At 50.4% G+C, this 23,366-nt stretch overlaps 1 protein-coding gene across 3 annotated transcripts in view; it reads left to right on the plus strand.

Moving 5' to 3' along the window:
- The first annotated feature begins 1,992 nt into the window (after positions 1 to 1,992).
- The window catches only part of GTPBP1 (GTP binding protein 1), a 38,592-nt gene continuing 17,218 nt past the window's right edge, over positions 1,993 to 23,366 (plus strand). The window contains exons 1-11 of one of the 3 annotated variants that reach the window (XM_019446899.2): positions 1,993 to 3,293; positions 6,329 to 6,440; positions 12,159 to 12,339; positions 12,974 to 13,322; positions 16,828 to 16,951; positions 17,779 to 17,893; positions 19,595 to 19,739; positions 19,871 to 20,053; positions 20,878 to 21,013; positions 21,593 to 21,771; positions 23,149 to 23,349. In XM_019446899.2, coding sequence (XP_019302444.2) covers positions 3,102 to 3,293; positions 6,329 to 6,440; positions 12,159 to 12,339; positions 12,974 to 13,322; positions 16,828 to 16,951; positions 17,779 to 17,893; positions 19,595 to 19,739; positions 19,871 to 20,053; positions 20,878 to 21,013; positions 21,593 to 21,771; positions 23,149 to 23,349 — 1,917 coding nt within the window. In that variant the 5' untranslated portion in view covers positions 1,993 to 3,101. Of the gene's footprint in view, positions 3,294 to 3,711; positions 3,948 to 6,328; positions 6,441 to 12,132; positions 12,340 to 12,973; positions 13,323 to 16,827; positions 16,952 to 17,778; positions 17,894 to 19,594; positions 19,740 to 19,870; positions 20,054 to 20,877; positions 21,014 to 21,592; positions 21,772 to 23,148; positions 23,350 to 23,366 lie in introns of those variants that run through there. The other 2 variants (XM_019446900.2, XM_019446901.2) reach the window with 2 other exon arrangements.

The following is a 23,366-nucleotide window of genomic DNA, read 5'->3' on the forward strand; positions in this document are numbered from 1 at the left end:
ACGCCCGCCGCTCCCCACCCCTCCCCTGGCGTCGGCGACGTTCCGGGGCGGCGACCCGGCCTGCGGCTGCACTTTGCGGCTCTCCCCGCCCTTTCCCCCTCTCTGGGCCAGGCTTCTCGAGCGGAGTGCTTTCGAGAACCTGGACTAGCTCCTCCTGCGTTGACCGTTCTATGTTTGCCTAGCGCGCTGTTCACCAGGTGATTTCCAAGAACCTTACTGATGCGGCCGGGCGTAAATTGTCTTGGTTAGTGGGCCCGCCGCCCCCCACTTCCTTGGGAGCGCTGAGGGTAAGTGCCTCGCCCGGAGTCACGTTTCAAGTGAAACAGAGTCCGATTTCAGTGCCTTGGTGTCGAATTTCGGTGCAATACACTGAGACCACTGTCCTCTCACCCTCGCCCCCTCCCCATCTTACGGGGGTTGACACAGAATCCTCTCTGGGTTTTCTCAAGGTGTTTTGTGTGCCAAGCAGGTAAACTCCCTGTCTTGCGTGAACTTTCCCCCCTTACCTAACTTCTAGGTCATGTGGAAGGCGTCATCCACCCTAGTTGCCCTTCTTCGGGATTTTAGTTCAGGGAATTGGAAAAACAATAAAAAATCATGCAATTCATTTTTTAAAAAAGATTTTTAAATGTTTATTTATCTTAAGGCTTATTTATTTTGAGAGAGAGAGAGAGAGGGAGAGGGAGAGAGAGAGAGAATCCCAAGCAGGCTTCTTGCTGTCCGTGCAAAGCCGGATGTAGGGCTCCATCTCCCGAACTGGGAGGCCATAACCTGAGCCCAAGTGGGGACACTTAACCAACTGAGCCACCCAGGCACACCAATTTGTTTCTTTCTTTAGCCCTGCTACAACAGTGACACCATTACATTCACCACAGTTGCTACTTTAACACAAGCTTGCGTGCTTACCACGTGGTTGGGAGTCCTACCCTAATCCAGACAACTTTTAAATTATCTTAAATTTTTGTAATTTGTCAACCACCTAAGAGTTGCAGTTCTATTTTAATAAGATTTGTTAATGGAGGCTTGCAAGCACTGTTCTAAGTGCTTACCATATGCTAATTTATTTTCTGCTAACTATGCCTTGAGGTAGCTGCTTCATTTTCTTTTTAAGAGGAGACAGCTCAGGCTCAGAGAGGTTAATTAACTTGTTGGAGGTCACACAGCTAAGTAGTGGACCCAGGATTGAACTTAGGTTCTACCCTGTCTTCAGAAAGGGGATGTAAAAATGGGTAGGGAATTCCCTTCCCCAAATGTAGTTGTAGATTTCTCTATTCAAGTAAAGAAGCACCTTCTCTTGAGAATATTTTTTTCTGGGCAAGCACTATAGTGAGGAGGACATGTGTTTTAGTGTACCAATAGATGTCAGCACATTCTGAACTTAAATTCTTTCTGGAAGAGCCAGTTGGTAAGATGCTAAATCCCAATTATTATTCTAGATTACTAATGCTTGATATTTGGCTTTTCGGCCAAATCAAGATTTTAACATTTTTAACTACCTCATAGAGTAATAGGTAGGATAGTTGTGGGCAATGTAGCCAGAATAAGAAAAGAAAAAACGCATTTGAAGAGCTGTTATCAAGACCTTTGGAGTTGAATGACTTCTGGTTCCAGATTCCCAGCTGTTTGTGCACATAAGACTTGATTGTAAAAAAAAAAAAAAGGGGGTGGGTGGGGGCAGTCTCTGGGTGGCTCAGTTGGTTAAGTGTCAGACTTCGGCTGGGGTCGTGATCTCATGGTCCATGAGTTGGAGCCCTGTGTCGGGCTCTGTGCGGACAGCTCAGACTGGAGCCTCCTTTGGATTCTGGGTCTCCCTCTCTCTGTCCCTACCCCGCTCATGCTCTGTCTCTATGTCTCAAAAATAAATGTTAAAAAACATTTTTTTTAAAGAAAAAAGGCTTGATTTTAGTTGAAAACAGGAGCGAGTGGAAGTTGCCTCTTTTTTTTTTTTTTTTTTAATCAGGTGGATCCTTAAAACTGACGGCCATTTTGGACCCCGACTCTTACTAAATCTTGTGTTCCAAACCCTGGATCTTGGATAGGTTACTGTCTCAGTGGCTGCTCTTTCTTGATTGCTGCCTGGGACGAGTGGCCAAGGCCAGATACGCGAGTTTTGGCTAATCTCTAATTTTATCAAGCTTTTCAAACGTTCGAAACCGAGAAAGATACTTAAAACTTGTGCTGATAGTATTTTGGATTGGGGCTTTCCACAACCGATTCTACTCTTTAGGAATCATCCATTGGAAACTACCCTCACAGACCCTAGATCTTGGCTTCACAGTTCACAAATGCGGTGAGGTAGTTTTGGCTTGTATTTTAGCTGGTTGCCTCTTTTTGGTCCCGTAATTGCTCTCTCCGCAGAGGCAGTGAATGGAGAATTCTCCCTAAGGTCAGCGTTTCATTAATTGCCTCGCTCTGCTGCTATAGTATTCCAGGCATCGATCCTACTATTAAAATTGCCTGGAGGTTGCCAGCACGTCGGATTTCGGTCTTGCAGGAATTGCCCGGAGTCATTGAGTTAAGAGGAGGGAGGCGCCTTGTGCAGTTTACTATGTCGCTGGGCGGTGGCCCGAGGCGCGGGACCTATCCGGTGACTAGATTGGGCCTTGCCCCTGTCCATCATCGGGAGGCTCTCCCCGCCGACTGTTTTGCCCTAAGATTTGGAAACTGGGCACCGCCTATGGGAAAGGGGGAAGTGAGGGGCGGTGAGGGTAAACGTTGTGTGTGTTCCCCCATTTATTGGATGGCTGCTGTGTCAGTCATACTCTGCCCGCTCCCGTTGGCTGGAAGGCTCCAGGCAGGTAGCGTGGACGCGGCGCTGCCCCCTCCCGAGCTGCGATCCAGGCGCGTGACGTCTCAGACATTTGTTGTTGGGGTTTGGGCCTCATTAATTATTCATTAGGTACTTGAAAGGGCTTCAGTGATTGGTGGCTAGGAGGCCTGGTCGATTGTTTCTTAGCTAGAGATACGTGTCACTCTTTACGCGGCTGGAGAAGTTTCGCATAAATTATCCAATGAGGGGCAGGGCGGGGCAACGCATAGATTAGGCAAATGAGCCGAGGAGGGAGGGGAGGCCGGCTACGAATTAGCCTAAGTTATTAAAGATGGCGGCGGAGCGGAGTCGCTCCCCGATGGACTCGCCGGTCCCGGCCTCTATGTTCGCCCCCGAGCCCAGTTCGCCGGGGGCGGCCAGGGCCGCGGCGGCTGCCGCCCGGCTCCACGGCGGCTTCGACTCGGACTGCAGCGAGGACGGCGAGGCGCTCAACGGCGAGCCGGAGCTGGACCTCACCAGCAAGGTAGGCCTGGGCGCCGGCGGCGGCGCTGAGGGGATCGGGCGGGCGCTGAGGGGGGACAGGGCGGTGGGCCGAGCCGTCTCCGGGACAACGGTGATGGCGCCGGCGGGGGCGGGAGGGGCCGGGCCAAGCCCGCCCACCTGCCGGTGCGGGACGCGTCTGGAGCTCCCGGCCGAGTGCGAGGGGGTGGCCCCCGAGGGCCGCGCACCGCCGTCCTCGCCCGGCGGCGCCTACCCGGCCTCCCGCCGTCGGGCTCCCGCCGGGATCGCTGCCCCCCCATCCCGGCTCGGCCACGTGGAACGGGGGCGCCCGCAGCGCCCCGCGCGGTTGCGGTCCCGGTCCCGGAGCGGTGCCGCCTCCCCCGAGACGGCAGCCGAGAGTCGGAGGTGGCTGGCGCAGGGGGAGCGGCGGCGCGGGAGGATCAGGTAGCCCCACCGGGAGCAGGAAGGCCGCCGGGGCTCTGCCTGGTGTCGGGAAAGGAGACCGAAAGTAGTTGCTCGGTCGGAGGGAGGGTTGTCCGAGGAATTCCTGCTCGACGAACCAAAACTGAAAGATGGGCAGGACCCATAATCTCGCCATCCTGGGAGTGGAACCTCATCCTGTATGAATGGAATAATGAAGGACCGTTTAAATCGGGGCTTCTGAGCTTGGGAGAAGGTAGGCAGGAATTAAGGGCTCCGCTTCTGCCTGGCATTGTGAGAATGAAGCAGTAAGTGTAAGACGCGACGGGTGTTTTGAAGGTGCTTAAACATCAATAAAGGAAAGAATGCCAATTTGGGAGTCAGGGCTGGGTTCCCTTTCCTGCCCTGCCGCTTAAAAAGGCTCTGTGACCTTGGGAAAGTTTCTTAACCTCTCAGTTCTATAGCTGCATCATTTATAAGTCCAAGTATGTTGTAAAAATGAGAAATGTATTCGACGTGTTAAAAAATAAAAACAAAACAGGCCCAGGATGGAGTCACTTGCCCCCAGAACGGCAACACTTAGTTGCAGCTTCAGCCTCTCCCAGGAGTGAAATTTCTTGGTCGGTACTAGTGAGGTAATCTGCCTGATAAGACCCCCCCTGCTTTTCCCAAAGAGAAGGTAACCTTGCCTGAAACGGATCCTTTCTTTTCTTTCGCTAATAACCTTGTCTCACCTCATTTCTGCCTATAAAATCTTTCCTTTCTGTGCAGCTACATGGAGCTCCTTTCTCCTTGCTGGATAGGATGCTGCCTGATTCATGAATGTAGAATAAAGCCAATTAGATCTTTAAAGTTACTTGATTGAATTTTGTCTCTTTAACAGACCCCGATACATACCACTCGGTAAATGTTTGAAGGGAACTGAACAACTGGTAATTCCCTGTGCAGATTAAATAGCAGCGGGTGGAAGACAGAACATCAATGCCACCTCCTACCTGTTGCTGGATGGTTACAATGAAAGGTGTTTGTCGAGCCTTGAAAACATTTGTGCCTTGTCAAAGTCTGGTGGCAAAACTGCATGAAACTTGACCCAAACCGGAGAGAAGTTCCCTTGCAACCTAAGCAACCAAGTTTCAACTGTTTTCTCTCCCTCTAGTCTCAGCTGCCTACTTAGAAACCAGCTATCTGGCTCCCTTAACAGTCTTCTTGTCTGCTGTCTCCACTACGGTAATGAGAATAGCCAAGCTCAGAGAGAGGGATGGCCAGAGGCAATGTGTGAGGCCATGGGCTTGAAGCAAAAGACCCAGGCAGCACCCAGGTTTACAAGGACAAGCCCTACTGAGTCAACTCAGGAAGCTGTAAGAAATGCACTTGCTTCGGAAGCAGATGAGTCGGGTGTCAGTTCATGGTCGAGGTGCTGAAGAATCCTGAAGACACAGGGTGGGAACGTGCAAGGCAGAGTTGCAAAGAGAGTAGTACCGTCATTTCCTGACCAACTCATTTAATGTTCCGGGACAGGCAAGTGTTACTTCATTGCAGAGCTGGGGAAGTCCTTCTCACTGTTCTGAACTTGAGAAGCCGTAGGTCTGTAAATTTTGATGATACTGAAAAGAAAAACTGACAGTGTGGAGAGGGAGAAGGGATGTGTTGATTCCTGAGGAAAAGACTAGAAGCTATAAGTGTATATACGCTTGCTGCAATGGACTATGGAGACCAAAAGTTCTGAGAGCTTTCAGAGGGAGAAATGATCGGTGAACTGTAGTGGCTAGTTTCATCTGAGAAGGTTTTCCTAGGGCTGATGGGGCGAAGGAAACGAATTCCCACTTACTGAGCCGTGGACTAGGTGTTTTTACATGTTATCTTACTTGGTCTTTGCAGTGGCCTTAGGATTCAGGTGGTATAATCCCTATTTGTAGATTGAAAAACTGAGACCCAGAGAGGTTAAGTTCTTTGTCCAAGGTCACACACAAGCGGTCAGAGAATGGAATCTGACATACCTATTGCTAAATGGCCTCCCCAAATAAGCAGTTTATATTTTCACGTTATTGACAGAAATTTGCAGAATGATGGCGCTAATTACCCGCCTTACCGGTAATGGGTGTTTTGTTGCTGGAGATGAGTCTTGCGGCGGTTTTTACTGCCGATTCTAAATAATCAAGATCTTGCCAGGGCGAGATGGAACCGAATTCTTTGGTTACTGTGAGAACCAGCGGCCTAGGGTGGCGGGAATGGCAGTGTAGGAGCTCTCTGTCCGGTGAACTGCAAAGTGCGGGTAGCAGACTTTGGCACGTAGGTAACAAAGCACGGCTCCTGAATGCCTCCCCACAGTGTGTCAGTCGTGGTGGGTCCTGCCCCTCCTGTCAAGCAGCAGGAAGCAGGCTGCTCACACCCTTTTGTCTGTGGGTTGTGGCTCGGACATACTCATTTTAGTACATCATAGAACTCAACTCCCAAAAGGCTAAGGCTCAGAGGCTATTTCAAGGGAGGCAGAGAGGAGGACACGAGGGGGGCCGCGTAGTTATTTTAGATCAAGATGCTGCGGGGTTCGATCAGGGTCTTTGGGCAGGCCACTGATCCACCTTGGCTGTGGTGCTCTTCTAGTAAGTGTGGTCTTAAGGCTGTTGGTTTCTCTTCTAGCTGGTTCTAGTGAGCCCTACATCAGAGCAGTATGACAGCCTACTTCGGCAGATGTGGGAGAGGATGGACGAGGGATGCGGAGAGACCATATATGTCATTGGGCAGGGATCAGGTGAGCATAGTTTTCCTTTCGCTTTATTGTTAAAAACTTATTTAGAGCGCATTGTCCTCCTTTTATCAGCTTCCTGGTCCCGTGTCGGCTGCAGTGATTCTTTAGTGTCTGCACAACTGTTTGGGAGAACATAACAGTGCAAAGTGGTAATACTAACTCCCACCTTAGTGACCATAATATGCTTGATGTCGAAGATTCACTGTCCAGGCGGTTCTACAGATGCTTCCTTGCTGTCTCCAGTACCCTCAATTTGCATAAAGGGAAAGCACAAAGCGAGGAAACTTCTTATCCCAGGTAACAGGGCAAGTCACAGTGAGGTCTACAGTTAAGTCTTCCTTGGGCAGCTCTAGGCCCTTCCCTCTTTAGGCCCGGTTTACGGATCCCATTGCTGTCATTACCTGTTTTGCAGAGAACCTTCGTGAGTCTTCTTGACGTCTTCAAGAAAAGGACACCCAGCGTTCCTCCCTTTGGCAAGACCGCCTTGCCTCAGACCACACTGACCATTCGCTGTGGTTACCTGTGATAACAGAAGTCTTCTTTTTCTCCCTGTGAGATCCTGTCAGACATGTAGCCTTGTTACCATTCTGGAAGGGGCTGATCAATGTCCTCCAGCCTGCTTGCTCCATTGTAATGGGGCCCACTGTTTTAGAGGAGGGCAGTCCTCTAAATTTTATCTTGGGCTTTCCCCCCGCCCCCCTTTGGTCACTCCTAGGGATACCCTACCTCAGAGGTACTTTGTGTGGATAAGTTAGGTATTAAAAAATATTCCCTCGATACAAGGCCCACTTACTCTTGCTTCATTATGACATTATTTTTGCTGAAATGGCAGCTGGGCTTGTTAACAATTATGAATTTAGCCTGGACCAGAACTTGGCTCTGTCGTCTTCACAGGAAGCCCTGGTAGGCCTTGATGCGTCATTAAAGGAACAGTTCTTTGCTGAATGCAGGCTTTGTAAAGGCAGGTAATAATTCTTTTTAGTCAGAGATGGAGAAAAACTCAAAGCCATTCTTTAGCTATTTGACTAGAAGATCTGTTAAGTATCTTCTAAGGGCTTGATACTGTTGCAAAGTACTTTTGGATACTTATAAACTGGCCTCTGACCCGGGAAGAAAGATAGTATATACATAGATAACCTGAGCAGAAAATATTTGGAAATGCCGCAAGACTGACGTATGGAAGAAGGGCTTGATCTCCCAAATACTGCTGTGCTTTCCTTTGAAATGTCTCTCCTATCCGTCCCTTCCATTCCATCTTTGCTGCTACCTTCCCAGTTTCGGGTCTTATCACTTTAAAGAAAGCATGGTCAGAGAGGTAGACACACTGAGAGGCTGCCTGACAAGAAGGGGAGGGGGTTGGTCAGCACTGGCAAGTGCTAAAGACAGCAAGGAGAGTCAGGTTCAGAAAGAGCCGTTCTATTTGGTGACCAGGGGTTTGTTGGTAGTCTTTTAAAAGCGTTTGTTCAGGTGCACATCTGGCCTGCTGTGTTAGGATGAGCCACTCTCAGGCCACTTCACGCTTGTAGAATTGAAGAAACCATATCTAGACCAATTTTGACAAGCGTTGGGACTGTTCTTTGATGGTCTGTATTCTTAGGACCCTGCCCTTCCCCCGCCCCCTCCCCCCCATCATTACCATGCCTTGGCAGCTCACAACTAATTAACCCTCCAGTGGCAAAGCATAAGATGTTCAGTATTCATTATTACATCCACACACCCAAGCATTATCTTTGCATCCACCAATTGGATGCTGTTAGATTCAGTGACTCCTTCCTACTGGAATTCTTTAGAGGTAGAAAGAGAGCATAACTAGTTAAACAAGTTGAACATCAAATAGAGGACTAAACCAGATGCAAGGCCCCCAGGGGTCAGCTTCATTACCGGCTTCCTGTGCTTTACTTCTGTTTATCACTTCCTTCCTCTGTAAAATGGAGTTAATGGCACGCTTCCCCACCCTACCTCAGAGAGATTTTGTGTGGGTAAGTTAGATATTAAAAAGTTCTGGGCAGAGTAATATGTTCATTAAGTATACGTTCCTAATTGTAAAAGGAGGCGGTCTCACCCGGTAGTAGATCTGCCTTTGCCTACTGGCTCTTTTCCTTGTCTTCAAATGGGGTTGATAACAGAATCTGTCCCGTGGCGTCATGGCGAAGATTAACGCTTGACTATAGTATTACAGAAATGTTACCTAGTATTAATCATGGCAGTAATAATTTTTTAAAGATTCCAGGTTAGAGTTGATTGGCCAGGAGATTTTTTTTCAAGAAGAACTTTGTTCATTTTTCATATTAAGTCATGGCTTTCTAAGAACCAGCTCCTGTATTAAAAGTTCAGGGAAATAGGAGGAGTGTCAGGTCTTTGGGGGGCAGTCAGCAAGGGCTTCAAAGAGGAGGTGCCCCTTGAAACGATACTAAAGGGTGAGTAGGAGTTTTCCAGGCTAAATGGAGGCAGTAGTGAGTGAGCTGAGAAAGCCACATGCACAGAGGCACAGAGGCATTGGTGATTGTGGAATAGTTGGTGGACCAAAAGTGATTCTGTAAAGTGGGAGCATAGAATGTGAGGTTGGGAGTATCAGGAGGGTAGGCTGGACAGATCAGCAGGGCCCACATCTTGATGGTTTTTGAACGCCATATCAAGGAATTAAGACTTTTATCCTAAAAGCACGTTGAGGAGAGTGCATACAGAAAAGGTAAGCCAGATGGCAGGACAGAAATCTGATTAGGTCTGGGCATGGCTAAATATGTGGCCTTAAGTAATTGGACCTCTACAGCTTTTCTCCTTGGCCTTTGTCTCCACTCCTACAGAATGAGGAATGCAGTGCACGCTGGAGAAGGGTAATGTGACTAGGGGCATTCGCTGGGAGGTCTGGATAGACAAGGTGACATTCGTGATTGCCCCTTGGTGTGAAACAGGACCCGGAAGCATTTTGTTGTACCAGAAGCAGGGAAGGTTGGATAGAATTTGGGAGTCTGGCTAGAATGGCAAGGTTAGCAGGCTTTCTCTTAGGAACACTTTCAGTAAGCCCTTCTCTAACCTAGAAGATTTCTAGAGCTAAGTAGGCCATGCGTTTGGGAACTCCTCAGCCCAACCAATCCCTCTGTATTCTTTTCTTTTCTTTTCTTTTCTTTTCTTTCTCTCTTTCTTTTTTTTTTTTTTTTTTTTTTTTTTTTTTTTTTTTTTGCATTTTGTAAACATTTGAGGACTTGATGGAGGAAAAGCACCCTCATGGGGCATCCAGGGAATGTTTGAGATACCCTGTCCTCAAGATCCTTGTATATAGTGGGGGAAGACATGCATCCAGAACCTATTCCACAAGGGAGTAGTGTGTGGTGTGCTGATGTGCTTTCTAGGATGGGAAATACGTAAGCAAAGGAATAGATCTGAAGAAGTGTAGGGGACAAGGAGGGATGGTAACTGAGCCACTTGCGTTGGGACAAAACAGGAGGAGGTGTGGGATAAATGGGGGAGACCTTGAAGAAATTGGAACCGGTTGCTACTGGACTGGGGGAGCCCGAGGGTTTGACTTGGAAGTAACAACGCCAGAACTGTGCCTGGATTAGGAGCTTGAGCTTGTGTGTATGCAGGATGGGTTGCAGGGAATAAAGCCGGGATGTGCTACGACCAGCTAGGGGTCTTGTAGTGTTTGAGGTGGAACAGGGCCTGAATTGGGCTGGTGGCACTGGATTGGCAACAGGAGAGCAGGGACAAGGACAGAAGGGCGAGGCGTAAAGCTAGAATCAGGACTGGAGGGATGAGTGTTGAGTCTGGGTGACTGGAAAGGTAGTGTTGCCATCAGAAGTAGGGAAGGCAAGGGAGGAACTGGCCGGGCATGAAGAGGAACCCTGGCCAGAGGAAAAGGCTCTACGTTTGGAATTAGAAAACCCAAACGCCCACGGCCCCTTGGCTGTCTACCAGCTCTGAGACCTCTCCGGGTTCTGTTTATCCCATTGCTAAATGGGAACAGTAATGCTTACCCCGTAGGATTGCACGGAGGACTAAAGTGCTTTACTAGCAGTGTTCGTTTTTGTGCTGTGGTTTAAAAAGGGGTGTGGAGTGGTTGAGTTTAGATGCCGGGCTTCTAAGAGTTCTCACGCATGCAACTGGAAATCCAGTCTGGAGCTCTTCGAAGAGGACAGTGCTAGAAATGAGTGTTTTTGTCGTTTACAAAGTGACGGTTGGAGCCATAGGATGAGATGGCCAAGGGAAATAAATGTTCAGAGCCTAGAGAAGAGGACCACTGAGAGAGGAAGGAACCAGACAGAGGGTAGAGAGGTGAATCAGAAGAGTTCAGGCAATAGGCAGGCAGCATGGGAGGGAAGTGCTTCGGGAAGCAAAGGTAGGGTAGCCAGCAGTGTCCAGTGTTGTAGGGGGTCAAGTAAAGGGCATTAGATGAGTGGTTGAAGGCCATTAATGACTTGAAAATTAATTTCTTCTAGAGTCCTCAGAAATACAGTCAGCAGGTGTGATCACTCCCTTGAGATGCTTGGTGGTAGAAGGGAAGAGGGGCTGGGAAAAGGCAGTGTAAAGTCCTTGAGAGGCAGTAGAAGAGAAGGGGTTGGGCACATGCTGGGGGATTAGCCTGGGGAAGGGGCAGAGGCACTCACTCTCTGAGACCCAGAGGCTGGAGGAAAAGCCGACGAGCTCTTGTGGGAGGAATTGAATGATCCCAAGTTGAAAGCACCTCGCAGGGATTACCTTACAGTAGACACTCTGGTGATTTGGTTGATTGGTCCATGTCTTTCCGTTGGACTCCCTTCCTCATTCTGAGCTCAGACTCATTTTTTCCGGCTACTTGCTAGATGTTTCACCTGAGCCACCTCAGTTAAAAATCTATCCCTAAAATCATTCTTAAATTCTCTCCCAATTTTCCTTTGCCTCCTGTCCTCATCATTTCTTGCTTGGGTTATTAGAATTAGTTCCTAACCGGGCTCCCCCTCTCTGGTCTCTCCCTTGCCAGTGCACACTTTCTATTGCTGCTCAAGACCTCTTTCTAGCCGACAGTGAATCTGATCGTGTTACACCCCTGCCTAAACTCCCAAAGCTTCCCACTGCCTGGTACATAATGTGTTTTGCTGCTGTCTGGTGTCTGTCTGCTCTTAACGGCTCTCACCCCTTACAGGGTCTCTCACCACTTGACATCCTGCTCCCCAACACACCAAGCTGCTTATTGGTCCTTGAATGTGCCGTGATCTGCCATGCTCCGTGCTTTGCTCCTCTGCCTAGGATGTTTTTACTCCTTTCTCCGTAGGCCCATTTTTCATACTTGGAGACCCAGCTTGGACTCGGCATCCTGCAGAGCTGTCCTCAGCTTCCCTAGGCTGTGCTAGTGGCTTACACTTTACGTTCCCTTTGTATAATTCTATAGTAAAGCACTCAAGTTGTATTGCAATTAATTAATTTTCGGCCTCTCCCGCTGGGCTGTGAGCTCGCCGAGGGCACCTGTACTCCCAGTACCCAGCATGAGACTTGGCATAAAACCTTGGAGAGTCTTAGTGATTACTGTTGAATGAATTAGCGAATACCCTGCTTCAAGGGGAAGCCCGTGGCACTATTATTTATTAACTCTGTGTGTGCCCAAGTTTTTGAAAAGTGTCAGGTAGAGAGAGCGGTGTTGTTCTCCAGTGCCTGGGGTCGGTGGGGGGGTGGGGGGTGGTGCGGTTTGGTGGGGGTGGCTGAACGGCTGACTTGTTGGCAGGCTGATGTCTGGGCTCTTGTCACCAGATGGGACTGAGTATGGACTGAGCGAAGCTGACATGGAGGCCTCCTACGCCACAGTGAAGAGCATGGCGGAACAGATAGAGGCTGATGTCATCCTCCTGCGGGAACGCCAAGAAGCGGGGGGCCGTGTGCGTGATTACCTGGTCCGGAAACGAGTAGGAGACAATGACTTCCTGGAGGTCAGGTGAGGAGGCCTTCGGAACGGTTCAGGGGTTCTGAACCCCTGCGTGACCCTGCGGTCTAGGGCTTCACGGAGAGCAGTGATTGAACCTCTGGCACTTGCCACTCCTTCCCTTTCGGAGGCCAGGAAAGAGTGTCCAGAGGTAGGATAGCTCCGTTTTCTGCTTCTGTACTTCCCCCTCCCTGAATATTTCCATTTGGTAAGAGTGGAGGCCAGCCATCCATTTGTGGCCATTGTGTGGGCTGCCTTTTCTTAACCGACTGAGCCACCCAGGCACCCTTTTCTTATCCGAGGCTACGTTGTCTCCTCTAATCAACCTGTGAGGCTGAAAACCAGGATATTGGAGGGGAGCACTTTGTGCCTCTGCCGGCTTGGGGCTCCTGTCTGGCAGCTTTGAGGAAGCTAGTGGACGTCAAGAGAGAAGGCCATCATGATGGGAGTCTAGTTCCTCCGAAATAATTCTTTCTACTCTGGAGGCTGTGCTTCCAGGGACATTCCCAGTGTGCTCAGCCACGAGTGGGAGGAGCAGTGGGCTGCAGAGGCTCAGGGGCAGTGTGTCCTTAGAGATCCAGGTACTTGGGTTCACTTTGCTTACCCACTAACTCTCACAAGGATGTATGGGTTCGTGTACATGCAGGGTAGCAGTGGTAGGCAACGTGGATGCCGGCAAAAGCACGCTTTTGGGGGTCCTGACACACGGGGAGCTGGACAACGGCCGAGGCTTTGCCCGCCAGAAACTCTTCCGCCACAAACATGAGATTGAATCTGGTCGCACCAGCAGTGTGGGCAACGACATCCTGGGCTTTGACAGTGAAGGCAATGTGGTAAACAAGCCAGACAGCCACGGTGGCAGCCTGGAATGGACAAAGATTTGTGAGAAATCCACTAAGGTCATTACCTTCATCGACTTGGCTGGCCATGAGAAGTACCTGAAGACCACTGTCTTTGGCATGACAGGTCATTTGCCGGACTTCTGCATGCTCATGGTAAGTGGGAAGCACTCCTGAGGAGGGGAGGCTCCAGCTGGGTTGTTGGGGAGGTGGTGACGCGCGAGTGCTAGAGATTGTTCTGCGACAGAGGCCTGTTGATTTGGGGCTTTGACGCTGGGTAAGGATGACACATTTTACAGGGATGCCTGGTCCCCTGAGTGCTGTGGTCTTGTACCTTGGTGGTGTACGTACCTCGATCTCTCCCCCTGGTGCCGGTTGCAGACCTGTTTTATTTTTCAAAGAGGCATAGAGGAGGGTTTCTCCTGGGGCTCACTTACCACCTTCAGAAATGTTTTCCCGTGGCGGGGTTAGGCTGCTTTGCGGAGGTGATACTAGGTGGCACCCCCAGAGATGACGAACCTGGGAAGAAATGGAAGAGAGCACAGACGGCAATCAAGAGGGGCCCGGGAGGTCACCTCTGTCAAAGCCTGGGAGGAGAGGCTCCCGTGGGCCTGGCACCGTTCCTGGGGCCTGAAGGATACGGGGCCACCCCGGGCTCCCGTAGAGCTTACAGTCCAGTGAGTAGATTTTTTGGCAGCTCATCAAAATATAGATCAACTGAAAAGGAAAGGGAGCAGAGGCTTCTGTGTTGGATCATGTTGCAAAGTTTCCATTTGGGTCCCACTGATTTTCTTCCCTGGACAGCGTGTGGGAGTCTGTGAGGCCCACTGCCTTGCACACAGCTTCACAGCTTCCACGGAGAGCACAAGTGAGCAAGTTTCCCTTTGGCAAGTGCTTCTCAAAGCCCTTCCCCATTTCTTGGTTCCTCCAGCTGCCTGTATTAATAAGTGTAGTAAACACAAGCATCTGTTGAGAGCATAATTGATCAAGTTGCCCCACAAACACAGGTTCTCAGGCAAATTCTCCCCAAACTGGAGAGTAAAGAAGCAGAGCATATGTGTGAACACTCTTGGTGGCTCTCTACCCAAGGTTCTTGGGATCTCATTAAATCAGGATCTCCCAGGGGCGCCTGGGTGGCTCAGTCGGTTAAGCGGCCGACTTCGGCTCAGGTCATGATCTCGCGGTCCGTGAGTTCGAGCCCCGCGTTGGGCTCTGTGCTGACCGCTCAGAGCCTGGAGCCTGTTTCAGATTCTGTGTCTCCCTCTCTCTGACCCTCCCCTGTTCATGCTCTGTCTCTCCCTGTCTCAAAAATAAATAAAACGTTAAAAAAAAAAAATTAAAAAAAAATCAGGATCTCCCATATCCTTGAGCATTTCAGGGGCCACCACCAACTTTGGGCTAAGAAAAACTTCTACAAGAAGGGGTTTCAGAGGAAGAGCCATAGGGCGTATTTGGGGGACTGTTAAGAAAGGTGTAGAAACCAGTGTAAAGTAGGCATTTTTCTAACTAAGTATAGTGAACAAGGGCAATTAAAGGAAATACCTTCACCCTAGATGAAATGTTCTACATTATCTGACTTTTAGGCTATAATCCAAATATTAAAAATTTCTGTAGAAAACATGAAATCGTCATGGCTCCATGATAATAAATTTCCGGGGGGGAAAGGAGTCTATAAAATATAGAGACAACAGAGCGATGGAGCATTCTCTTATCCCAGCTGGAAAGAGTGCAAACAAGTCAGGGTTGGATAGGAAAGGTGGTTGGAAGAAACTGGAAGAATTAGAAGGAAGAGAGAGGAGGTGTCTTGGTGTGAGCAGAAGGGAACATGGCAGAGGACGTCTGTGTCAGTGGGATAGCGGCTCACCTGTGAAGTGCGATCAAATGAAGGGCATCGCTTGAAACCGTTCTGGAATGTAAGGGGCACCCGGGTGGCTCAGTCGGTTAAGCATCCAACTCTTGATTTCGGCTCAGGTCATGATCTCACGGTTAGTGAGTTCGAGCCCCATGGTCGGGCTCAGCGCTAACAGCTCAGAGCCTGCTTGGAATTCTCTCTCCCTCTCTCTCTCCCCCTACCCCACTTGTGCTTCTCTCTCTCTCAAATAAATAAACTTTAAAACATTTTAAAAGGGGGAGAAACCGTTCTGGAATGTATTAAACGCTATGTAAATATGTTATGACAATATTTATTTTGAGAGAGCGAGCGAGTGAGCAAGAGCAAGCATGTGCGCAGGGGCAGGGGAAGGGCAGAGAGAGAGGGAGAGAGAATCCCAAGCAGGCTCTGTGCCTTCAGCACAGGCTGACAGTCTGACACAGGGCTCGATCTCACAAACCGTGAGATCATGACATGAGCCAAAATCAAGAGTCAGACATTTAACAGACTGAGCCACCCAGGTGCCCCGTCATAACAACTTGAACTCAACTTTAGTAAGTTTTAGTAAGCGCATTCTTATGGCACAAAAACAAAAAGACACCAAAATGCTTCTACTGAAATGTCTCCCTTCCTCCTCTGTTCCGTTTCCTCTCCAGGGCAACCAGTATTTCCAGTTTCGTATGTAGTCTCCAGAGATATTTTGTAATCCTACCAGCAAATGTGGATGTATTCTCTCCCTCCAATTTCAGACAGTCAGGAAAGTTGAAGGAATAGTACAGCGAACATCATCGACCCACTGCTCGGATTCAACAATCATTAACATTTTGCTGTGTTCATCTGTGTTTGTGATGGATGCATATGTGTGTTTTTGTTGTTTTGGTTGAACCATTTGAAAGACTATAGGCATTGTGACTCTTGACCCCCAGATACTTTAGCACACAGCTCCTAAAAGTAAGAACTGTCTCCTACTGTTACTGTAGCTGGGAAGATGAACACGAGTTCCCTAATACCCTCCAATATCTAGGCTCTAAGTGTTTATATTATCTCACATGTTCCCCAAGTTTCTTACAGCTGCTTTTTTCAAACCCTGATCCATTCTACACCCTTTTAACGGTAGCATGCTACATACACCTTGCCTTTTTTTTTCCTCTTAAAAACATGTCTTAGAGATTAACCCATATCAGTAGATAGGAGTCTCTCTTTCTTTTTGATAGCATGCTTGGTACGTTTTGTATGGCACACTTGTACATGTGCCCTAGTTTATTTGGGCAGCCTTTATGGTGATATTTTAAAACATTTATTGTTACGGGAAGGACCAGTAACAATAACAACGGCTGCCATTGCCTGAACACCTCATTCGTGCCGGTTGTATTGGATCTCTGATGTATGTTATGACACTTGAACCTTAACAGGCCCTCTAAAGTGGATGTCATTACTGCTCCATTTTATAGACCAGGAAACTGGAGGCCAGTGATGTTAAACTGAATGTATCCTTGATGGCTCTAGACGGTTGTTTTCCCAGACTGTCTGAGTTTGTCTTTTTTATCGTTTCCAAGTCTCCTCTGATTTGGATAGCCTACATTGTTAAATCGGAGGTCAAAGCCATTGGTGCCTAGCCCAGCTTCCATCTACAGCTGTTTGGTTTCCGGCCCAAGATTTCTGCCCCGTGTGTCCTGTTCTGATGGAAGCCTCAGAGATGGGAGCTCTCTCTTACCCCAGCCTTCTTCGAGCCCCTGTGCTCACCCTTACTCTGTCTCCCTTGTCCTGACCGTTGCTTCTGTGTTGGGGCAGGTGGGGAGCAATGCTGGCATCGTGGGGATGACCAAGGAACATCTGGGCCTGGCATTGGCACTCAATGTGCCTGTCTTTGTGGTGGTCACCAAGATTGACATGTGTCCTGCCAACATCCTACAAGGTAAGTGAAGCTTGCAGCTAGCAGCAGTCTCTCTATTTGGGGCTGTCGCCCACTGTGGCTCCTTGGTGCTGCCAGGGCTTCAGCCCAGAATCTTTTGCTTTTTTCCCTTGTGCTCAGACCTTGGTCTGAATTTCCGTCAACCCGGAATCTTCTGCTTCCTCCTTTGTTTAGCTCTTGGTCTGAGCACACCCTCGAATTATGCCCTGCTCTTTGTTCCTTCTGGTTCCAAATATAGGATTCTTGAGATCCCTGATCTGGCACCTCTTTTCAGCTGGCCACAGGGCCAGGGCATTGGCTTTTAGCATCTAAACGGGATATATATGGAGACATTTGGGCAGAGGGTCTGATTGCCTTCTATCACCAAAGGCTTCAGAACAGCCTCACATTTCTTCCTCACTGCTACAGACGGTAGATGAGAAGTAGAGAGGTGTCCTTTTGGAATGCCTCATAAGGGCTTCTGTGGATGTGTAAATGTCTTAGAGGTCCTTTGTCAGATGAATTTTTATCGAGGAAGCAGAACATTCTGAGAACATTGGCTTTGTCGTGGCTTACGGGATGTGGGTCTTTTAGAGACTCTGGAGAAATCTGACCGGTTTCAGACTTGTAACCTTACCAGAGAGACCTTATCTATGCTCTTTTTAACTCTAGCAAGCACCTACCCACCCCAGGTTTTGATCCTCCTTTTGCTTCTCCAGGGCTGCCATTTAATGCTGGTCTGTCCATCCGTCTCCTGCTTATGTCAGTAAGGAGTGGACCAGTCTTGCTCTGGAAGCCTGGCCAAAGAGAAAGCTGTGTCCCCCTAATTGTGTTCCATTTCACCCTTTAAGAAACCCTGAAGCTGTTACAGCGCCTGCTGAAGTCGCCAGGCTGCCGGAAGATCCCTGTGTTGGTACAGAGTAAGGATGATGTGATTGTTACGGCCTCCAACTTCAGCTCTGAGAGGTAAATGGGTAGTGAGCACTCACTTCTGGGCAGGCATAGAGATTGGATGGACTAGAAGATTCTGAACTCAGTACAGGTTCTCCCAGCCGGGCAGTGTTGCCCAGAAGTTCTGTCAGGCAACCCATATTCTGAGGTGCTGGCCTTGCTGAGGGTGGAATCTCAGCTGAGGCTTCAGTGTCTTCTTACCTGTGAAATGGGAATAATATTCCCTTCTCCATGGCGTTCTCATAAGTGTTGGAAATGATGCATGTAAAGCACTTAGCCCTGTGTCTGGCTGCTGTGTGATACAAACGCAGCCATTTTTATAACTTATTATTAATTAAAAAAAATTTTTTTAATGTTTATTTATTTTTGAGAGAGAGACAGAGTATGAGTGGGGGAGGACCAGAGAGAGAGGGAGACACAGAATCCGAAGCAGGCTCCAGGCTCTGAGCTGTTAGCACAGAGCCCGATGCAGGGCTCGAACTCACGAACCGCGAGATCATGACCTGAGCTGAAGTCGGACGCTTACCGACTGAGCCACCCAGGCGCCCCTTATTATTAATTTTTTATACTGTTGTCCCCCAAAAGCTGTTTCATCACAGATCAGTTTTGGCATTTACTTATTAGTGTATCCTTTGATTCCATAAACATTTATTGGATGTTTGTTCTGTGCCAGGTTCTTCATCCGGGCATTGAGGATTCACAGTTAACTCAGGCACAGTCTTTGTCCTCAGGGTGGTCACCTCCTTGGTCAGAGAGCTACTCTCTTGATAATAGTGAACTTTGTTAAGTTTGCTCCTTTTCCCAGAGTCTGGGGGCTGCTTAGGAGCCATCGCCTCCTGGCTTGGTCTGTAGTACAGAACCCAGAGCAGCCTGGCATTTTGGTCTATGGCTGTGCCCTGATGCTGTCTTCAGTACCACCAGGCGGCCAGCAGAGGGGGTATGTTTTAGCTGGCCCCATTTCATTTCATTTCGTTCTGAGCGCCTCTTCTGTGCAGGTGTTATTCTAGAAGCTATGGAGACTATATAATTCCCAATCTTGAAAACTCTGATTAACCCTGGATAGGAGACAGAGAGCCTATTGTAATGACTGATGGAAACTGAGATGTAGTCACATGTAACAGACACAAAAAGTTTTCCAAGAGCTCGCAGGAGTCAAGAGTGCCCATCTGGGAAGGGTTTCCTGGAAAACTCTGCATTGGAGATGGGCTCTGAAGGATGAGAGGGTTTTTTAGTTGGGTAAAAGGGAAGAAATTCAGGCAGGAGGATCAGAGTGAAGATACACACGGGGAGCAAAAAAGTATTAGGCTTTCGGGAGAAGCAAAGGTTCTCTGGTCTGGCTGGCAGACAGGAATTTGAGGGAAATAAACCTGCCGACATGCTGGACAGAGGGAATTCAGGCTGTCTCCTCTGCAGCAGAAAGGCAGGTAAGAATTTTAAACAAGCATGTGTGTGCTTTAGGAAGAAGAGGCAGTCATACGAGCCCCAAATAGAGCAGTGGTGGAAGGACAGGGACGAGGGGACAGATTTCAGAGAGAAAACTGAGTGAGAGAAGAAGGCCTTAGAGCAGGTCTGGCCAGCCCTTGGAAGGTCAGGGCAGAGGCGTAGAGCCCTAGGAGGCCGGGGGCCCTTAGCAAGCAGCACGTGCTTACCTTTCCCACCCTGTCACCCAGTAGCTGGCCATCTGAGCTCCTTTGTCTTTCTCCACCCTCCACTTAGGATGTGCCCGATATTCCAGATCTCCAACGTCACAGGTGAGAACCTAGATCTGCTGAAGATGTTCCTCAACCTCCTCTCTCCCCGCACCAGCTACCGAGAGGAAGAGCCCGCCGAGTTTCAGATTGACGACACTTACTCTGTCCCAGTGAGTGGCTTCTGGTGGACCGAGCGGCGTGGGAGACTGGGTGGGCACTTCCTACAGGGGCATCAGGACAAGTATACGGTGGAGAGGGTCTGAGTGGGCATAGACTTACTGGGCCTTGGCCTTCTCTGCAGGGTGTGGGGACAGTGGTGTCGGGGACAACACTGAGAGGCCTGATCAAGCTGAATGACACACTGCTGCTGGGCCCAGATCCCCTGGGTAACTTCCTGTCCATTGCTGTCAAATCAATCCACCGCAAGCGCATGCCTGTCAAGGAGGTGCGGGGGGGCCAGACGGCCTCCTTTGCACTGAAGAAGGTGAGTGTCTAGAATATGAAGAACAGCCCCCTCGGGTTCCGTTACGCTGGGCTCAGGGCCATCTGCAGTTGTCCTGGCTGCTCAGTAAGGCAGGGATTACTGACCTCACTTTTACAGGTGAGAAAACGGGGGCTCAGGGAGCCCAGGTGACTTAGCTAGGAACACACAACTAGTAAGTGCTATAGCCAGGACTTGAACCCAGGCCTACCTGCCTCCTAAGCTCTGTTCCCCCTTCTAGTGCCTGAGGAGGGTCCCCCAAACTCAGTGGTGAGGTCAGAAAGACACTTCCCTCCTATGCAGATGGTCCCACTGCAAAGGGCCATTGGGATCCATGCCAGATCCTCCTCCCATTCAACCTTCCATCCCTCAGGACTTGGGATGAGTGCTAGCTATAGGGTCACCTGCCTTCCCTGCCAATCAAATTAACCAATGGAATGGGATTTCCTTACTCCCTCCAGCAGTCATCATGCTCACCCTGTCTCTGACATCTGCATACTCGCCTGCCTGTGCCCTCTCACTTCCACTTAATTCTTATTCATCCATCAAGGCCCAGCTGAAATGCCACTTCCTGTGTGAAGCCTTTCCTGACACAACCACCCCTCCCCGCCCCCGCTGCCCCGCAGAGCAGTGTTTAAGCTTCCCATATAGCACTTAAGCCGGCCTTGTATTGTCCACCTGGAAGGCCTGTGGTCCAGTGCAGTAAGAGGGCAAGGCTGAGCTGGGGTGGTCTTCATTCCCAGAGGGGACGTCTGGTCCTCTGGGACCAGGGGATAGAATCCTGGGCATCATTATCCCTGAGGTCTGGGATTCCCTCTTTCTTTCAGATCAAGCGCTCGTCCATCCGCAAGGGCATGGTGATGGTTTCCCCACGCTTGAATCCCCAAGCATCCTGGGAGTTTGAGGCCGAGATCCTTGTCCTCCACCACCCCACCACGATCAGTCCACGCTACCAGGCCATGGGTAGGTGTCTAAGGCCACTGCCAGCCCAGGAGGCCCTCTGCTCTAACTCCCTCAACAAAGTGTTAACAGCTCCCCAAACCCCAGAGTCAGGTCTCCATCGTGTTTAGTGATGCCTTCCCCTCTGTTCTGCCCACAAGCCGCAGGGTTTAATCAGTTCCTGCACACATTAGCTGAGTGCCGGTTCTGTGCCGGGCTCTGGAGACCCAGACTTGCCCTCAAGAGCCTCACACTCACTCCTTTAGCAAACGTCGGCCTGTTATGTGCCAGGCAGTGTTGCCAAGGTGCCAGGAACAGAGAGATGGGCAAACTCTGCTGTGAAGAGGCCAACAGTCTAGAGAAGGTACACATGCAAACAGAGTGCCCTGTATTTGGGGACCAAGACTGTGGGTCCGGGGACAGGTGGGGTCTGACAGTGTGCAGCAGGAGCAGACCAAAGAGCGGAACTCCAGCTCGCTTGGCCACACGCGGTCCCCTGAGGCCTGTAGCTGGCCACAGCTCAAGCGTGTGCCATGCTCTCTCTCCTGCCTGGGGGCCACTGAGCAGCTGAGTCCTATCCTGACCTCCTGGCTCTTTTGACAGTTCACTGTGGGAGCATCCGGCAGACGGCCACCATTCTGAGCATGGACAAGGACTGTCTGCGCACCGGGGACAAGGCCACCGTGCACTTCCGCTTCATCAAGACCCCTGAGTACCTGCACATAGACCAGCGGCTGGTGTTTCGGGAAGGCCGCACCAAGGCCGTGGGCACCATCACCAAGGTATGGCCAGGAGGACCTCTTTGCCCAGTCCCAGGGAGTCCTGGGGACCATCCCATTCTCAGACTGTGAGCACAACAGGAGAAGCCCTGCAGAATCCTGCTAACTGCCAGGGACAGAGGCACTAGTTCCTGCCTTGGGAGAGCTAAAACAGTGCTCAGGTGTGGCCTCGGTGCCATGTTCTCTCTTTCCCGAGAGGTGTCTCTGGGCCTTCTGCCTCCCTGGGCTTTGGTGGTGACTGTGGAGGAGAGGAGGTGGGGTTGAGGCCTGGCTGTCCTACCTAGGAAACAGTGGTAGGAAATTATCTGGTCCCAGCTATGGTCAGCCTCTGAGGTGCCAGGCATAGGCTCCAGTGGCCTGGCTCGGGGGGGGGGGGCGGGGGGGGGCGGGGGGGGGTGGGGGGGGCACCCTGACGGCAGTGGGTCAGGATATAGTGACTGTTGGACAGCTAGGGTGCCTGGGCTTGAGCTGTTTCTGTGTCGTGGAGCCCACTTCATGCCCTCTGCGGGCTTTACCCATGTTCTTGCGTAGGGGCAGTTGATAGAGTGGTTTGATTCTTGCTCTAAACAGCCTGTGTGAGATCTTGGGATCCACCTCAGGCTGGCCTTGCCTCCAGAACGGCCTTTCCCAGGCTCATCCAGGCAATTCCAAGGGCTGTACTGTGGGTGGAAGATCATATCTTTGAAGGCTGCTTGCCTCTGGGGCTGGCTGAGAGTGGCAGAAGCTGCCAGCACGTGCCATAGTGCCCTTGGGGGTGTAGCCAGGCCTCCTCCCTGCTTTGAGATTGAACTTAGACCACAAGGGAAGGCTTTAAATCAGTCTCTCCTGGGTGGGAGCTCTTAAGATTCATGAAACCCACACTCCAGATGTTTCCAGGTGCTGAGGCATTCAGGTGGTTTCTTTGGGAGGCCTGAAGTTAAAGCCTGCCCCAGACTCTTGTCACAGGGGCAGCAGGGGATTCAGTTGATTCCCTGAGGAGTTCAGCCAGCTTAGCAAGGAAGAGAGCCTCAAGTTGGGTTCACAAGGTTCTGGGCAGGCTGGACTCCAGCTAGGAGCGAGGCTAGGTGGGAGGTTGACAAGATTCACAGTGGCCTGCGGGAAGAGCAGCTGGGGCAGGGGCTAGGATAGAGCCACTCTGGGCTGGGCTGAGGCAGGCAAGACGTCAGCCTGGGTTGGAGCAGCCCCGAGACACTGAGTGGGAATGAAGACCTCCCTTCATCTGGCTGCCACTGTCACGGCCTCCCTACCGCCCACCTCGCCCAGGGCTAGCCGGGCCAAGGAGGGGGAGGTCCCTGGGGGCGGAGGCACAGGGCCTGGGCAGCAGAGCGGACGTCACTGCCTGCGGCTCCGGCCCCATCTCCAACTCCTTGGCTCCTGCAGCTCCTCCAGACCACCAACAACTCCCCGATGAATTCGAAGCCCCAGCAGATTAAAATGCAGTCAACAAAAAAGGGCCCCCTGGCCAAACGAGAAGAGGGAGGCCCGTCTGGAGGGCCAGCAGTAGGGGCACCCCCGCCTGGAGATGAAGCTTGCTCTCTAGGGACGGTGCAGCCGGCTTTGTCCAGCGGTCTCCAGGCACAGGTGAGTGGACTTCTCGG

Source organism: Panthera pardus, unplaced genomic scaffold (assembly GCF_024362965.1).
Source record: "Panthera pardus isolate Hobbes unplaced genomic scaffold, ASM2436296v1 HiC_scaffold_6, whole genome shotgun sequence".
Classification (NCBI taxonomy): Eukaryota; Metazoa; Chordata; class Mammalia; order Carnivora; family Felidae; genus Panthera; species Panthera pardus.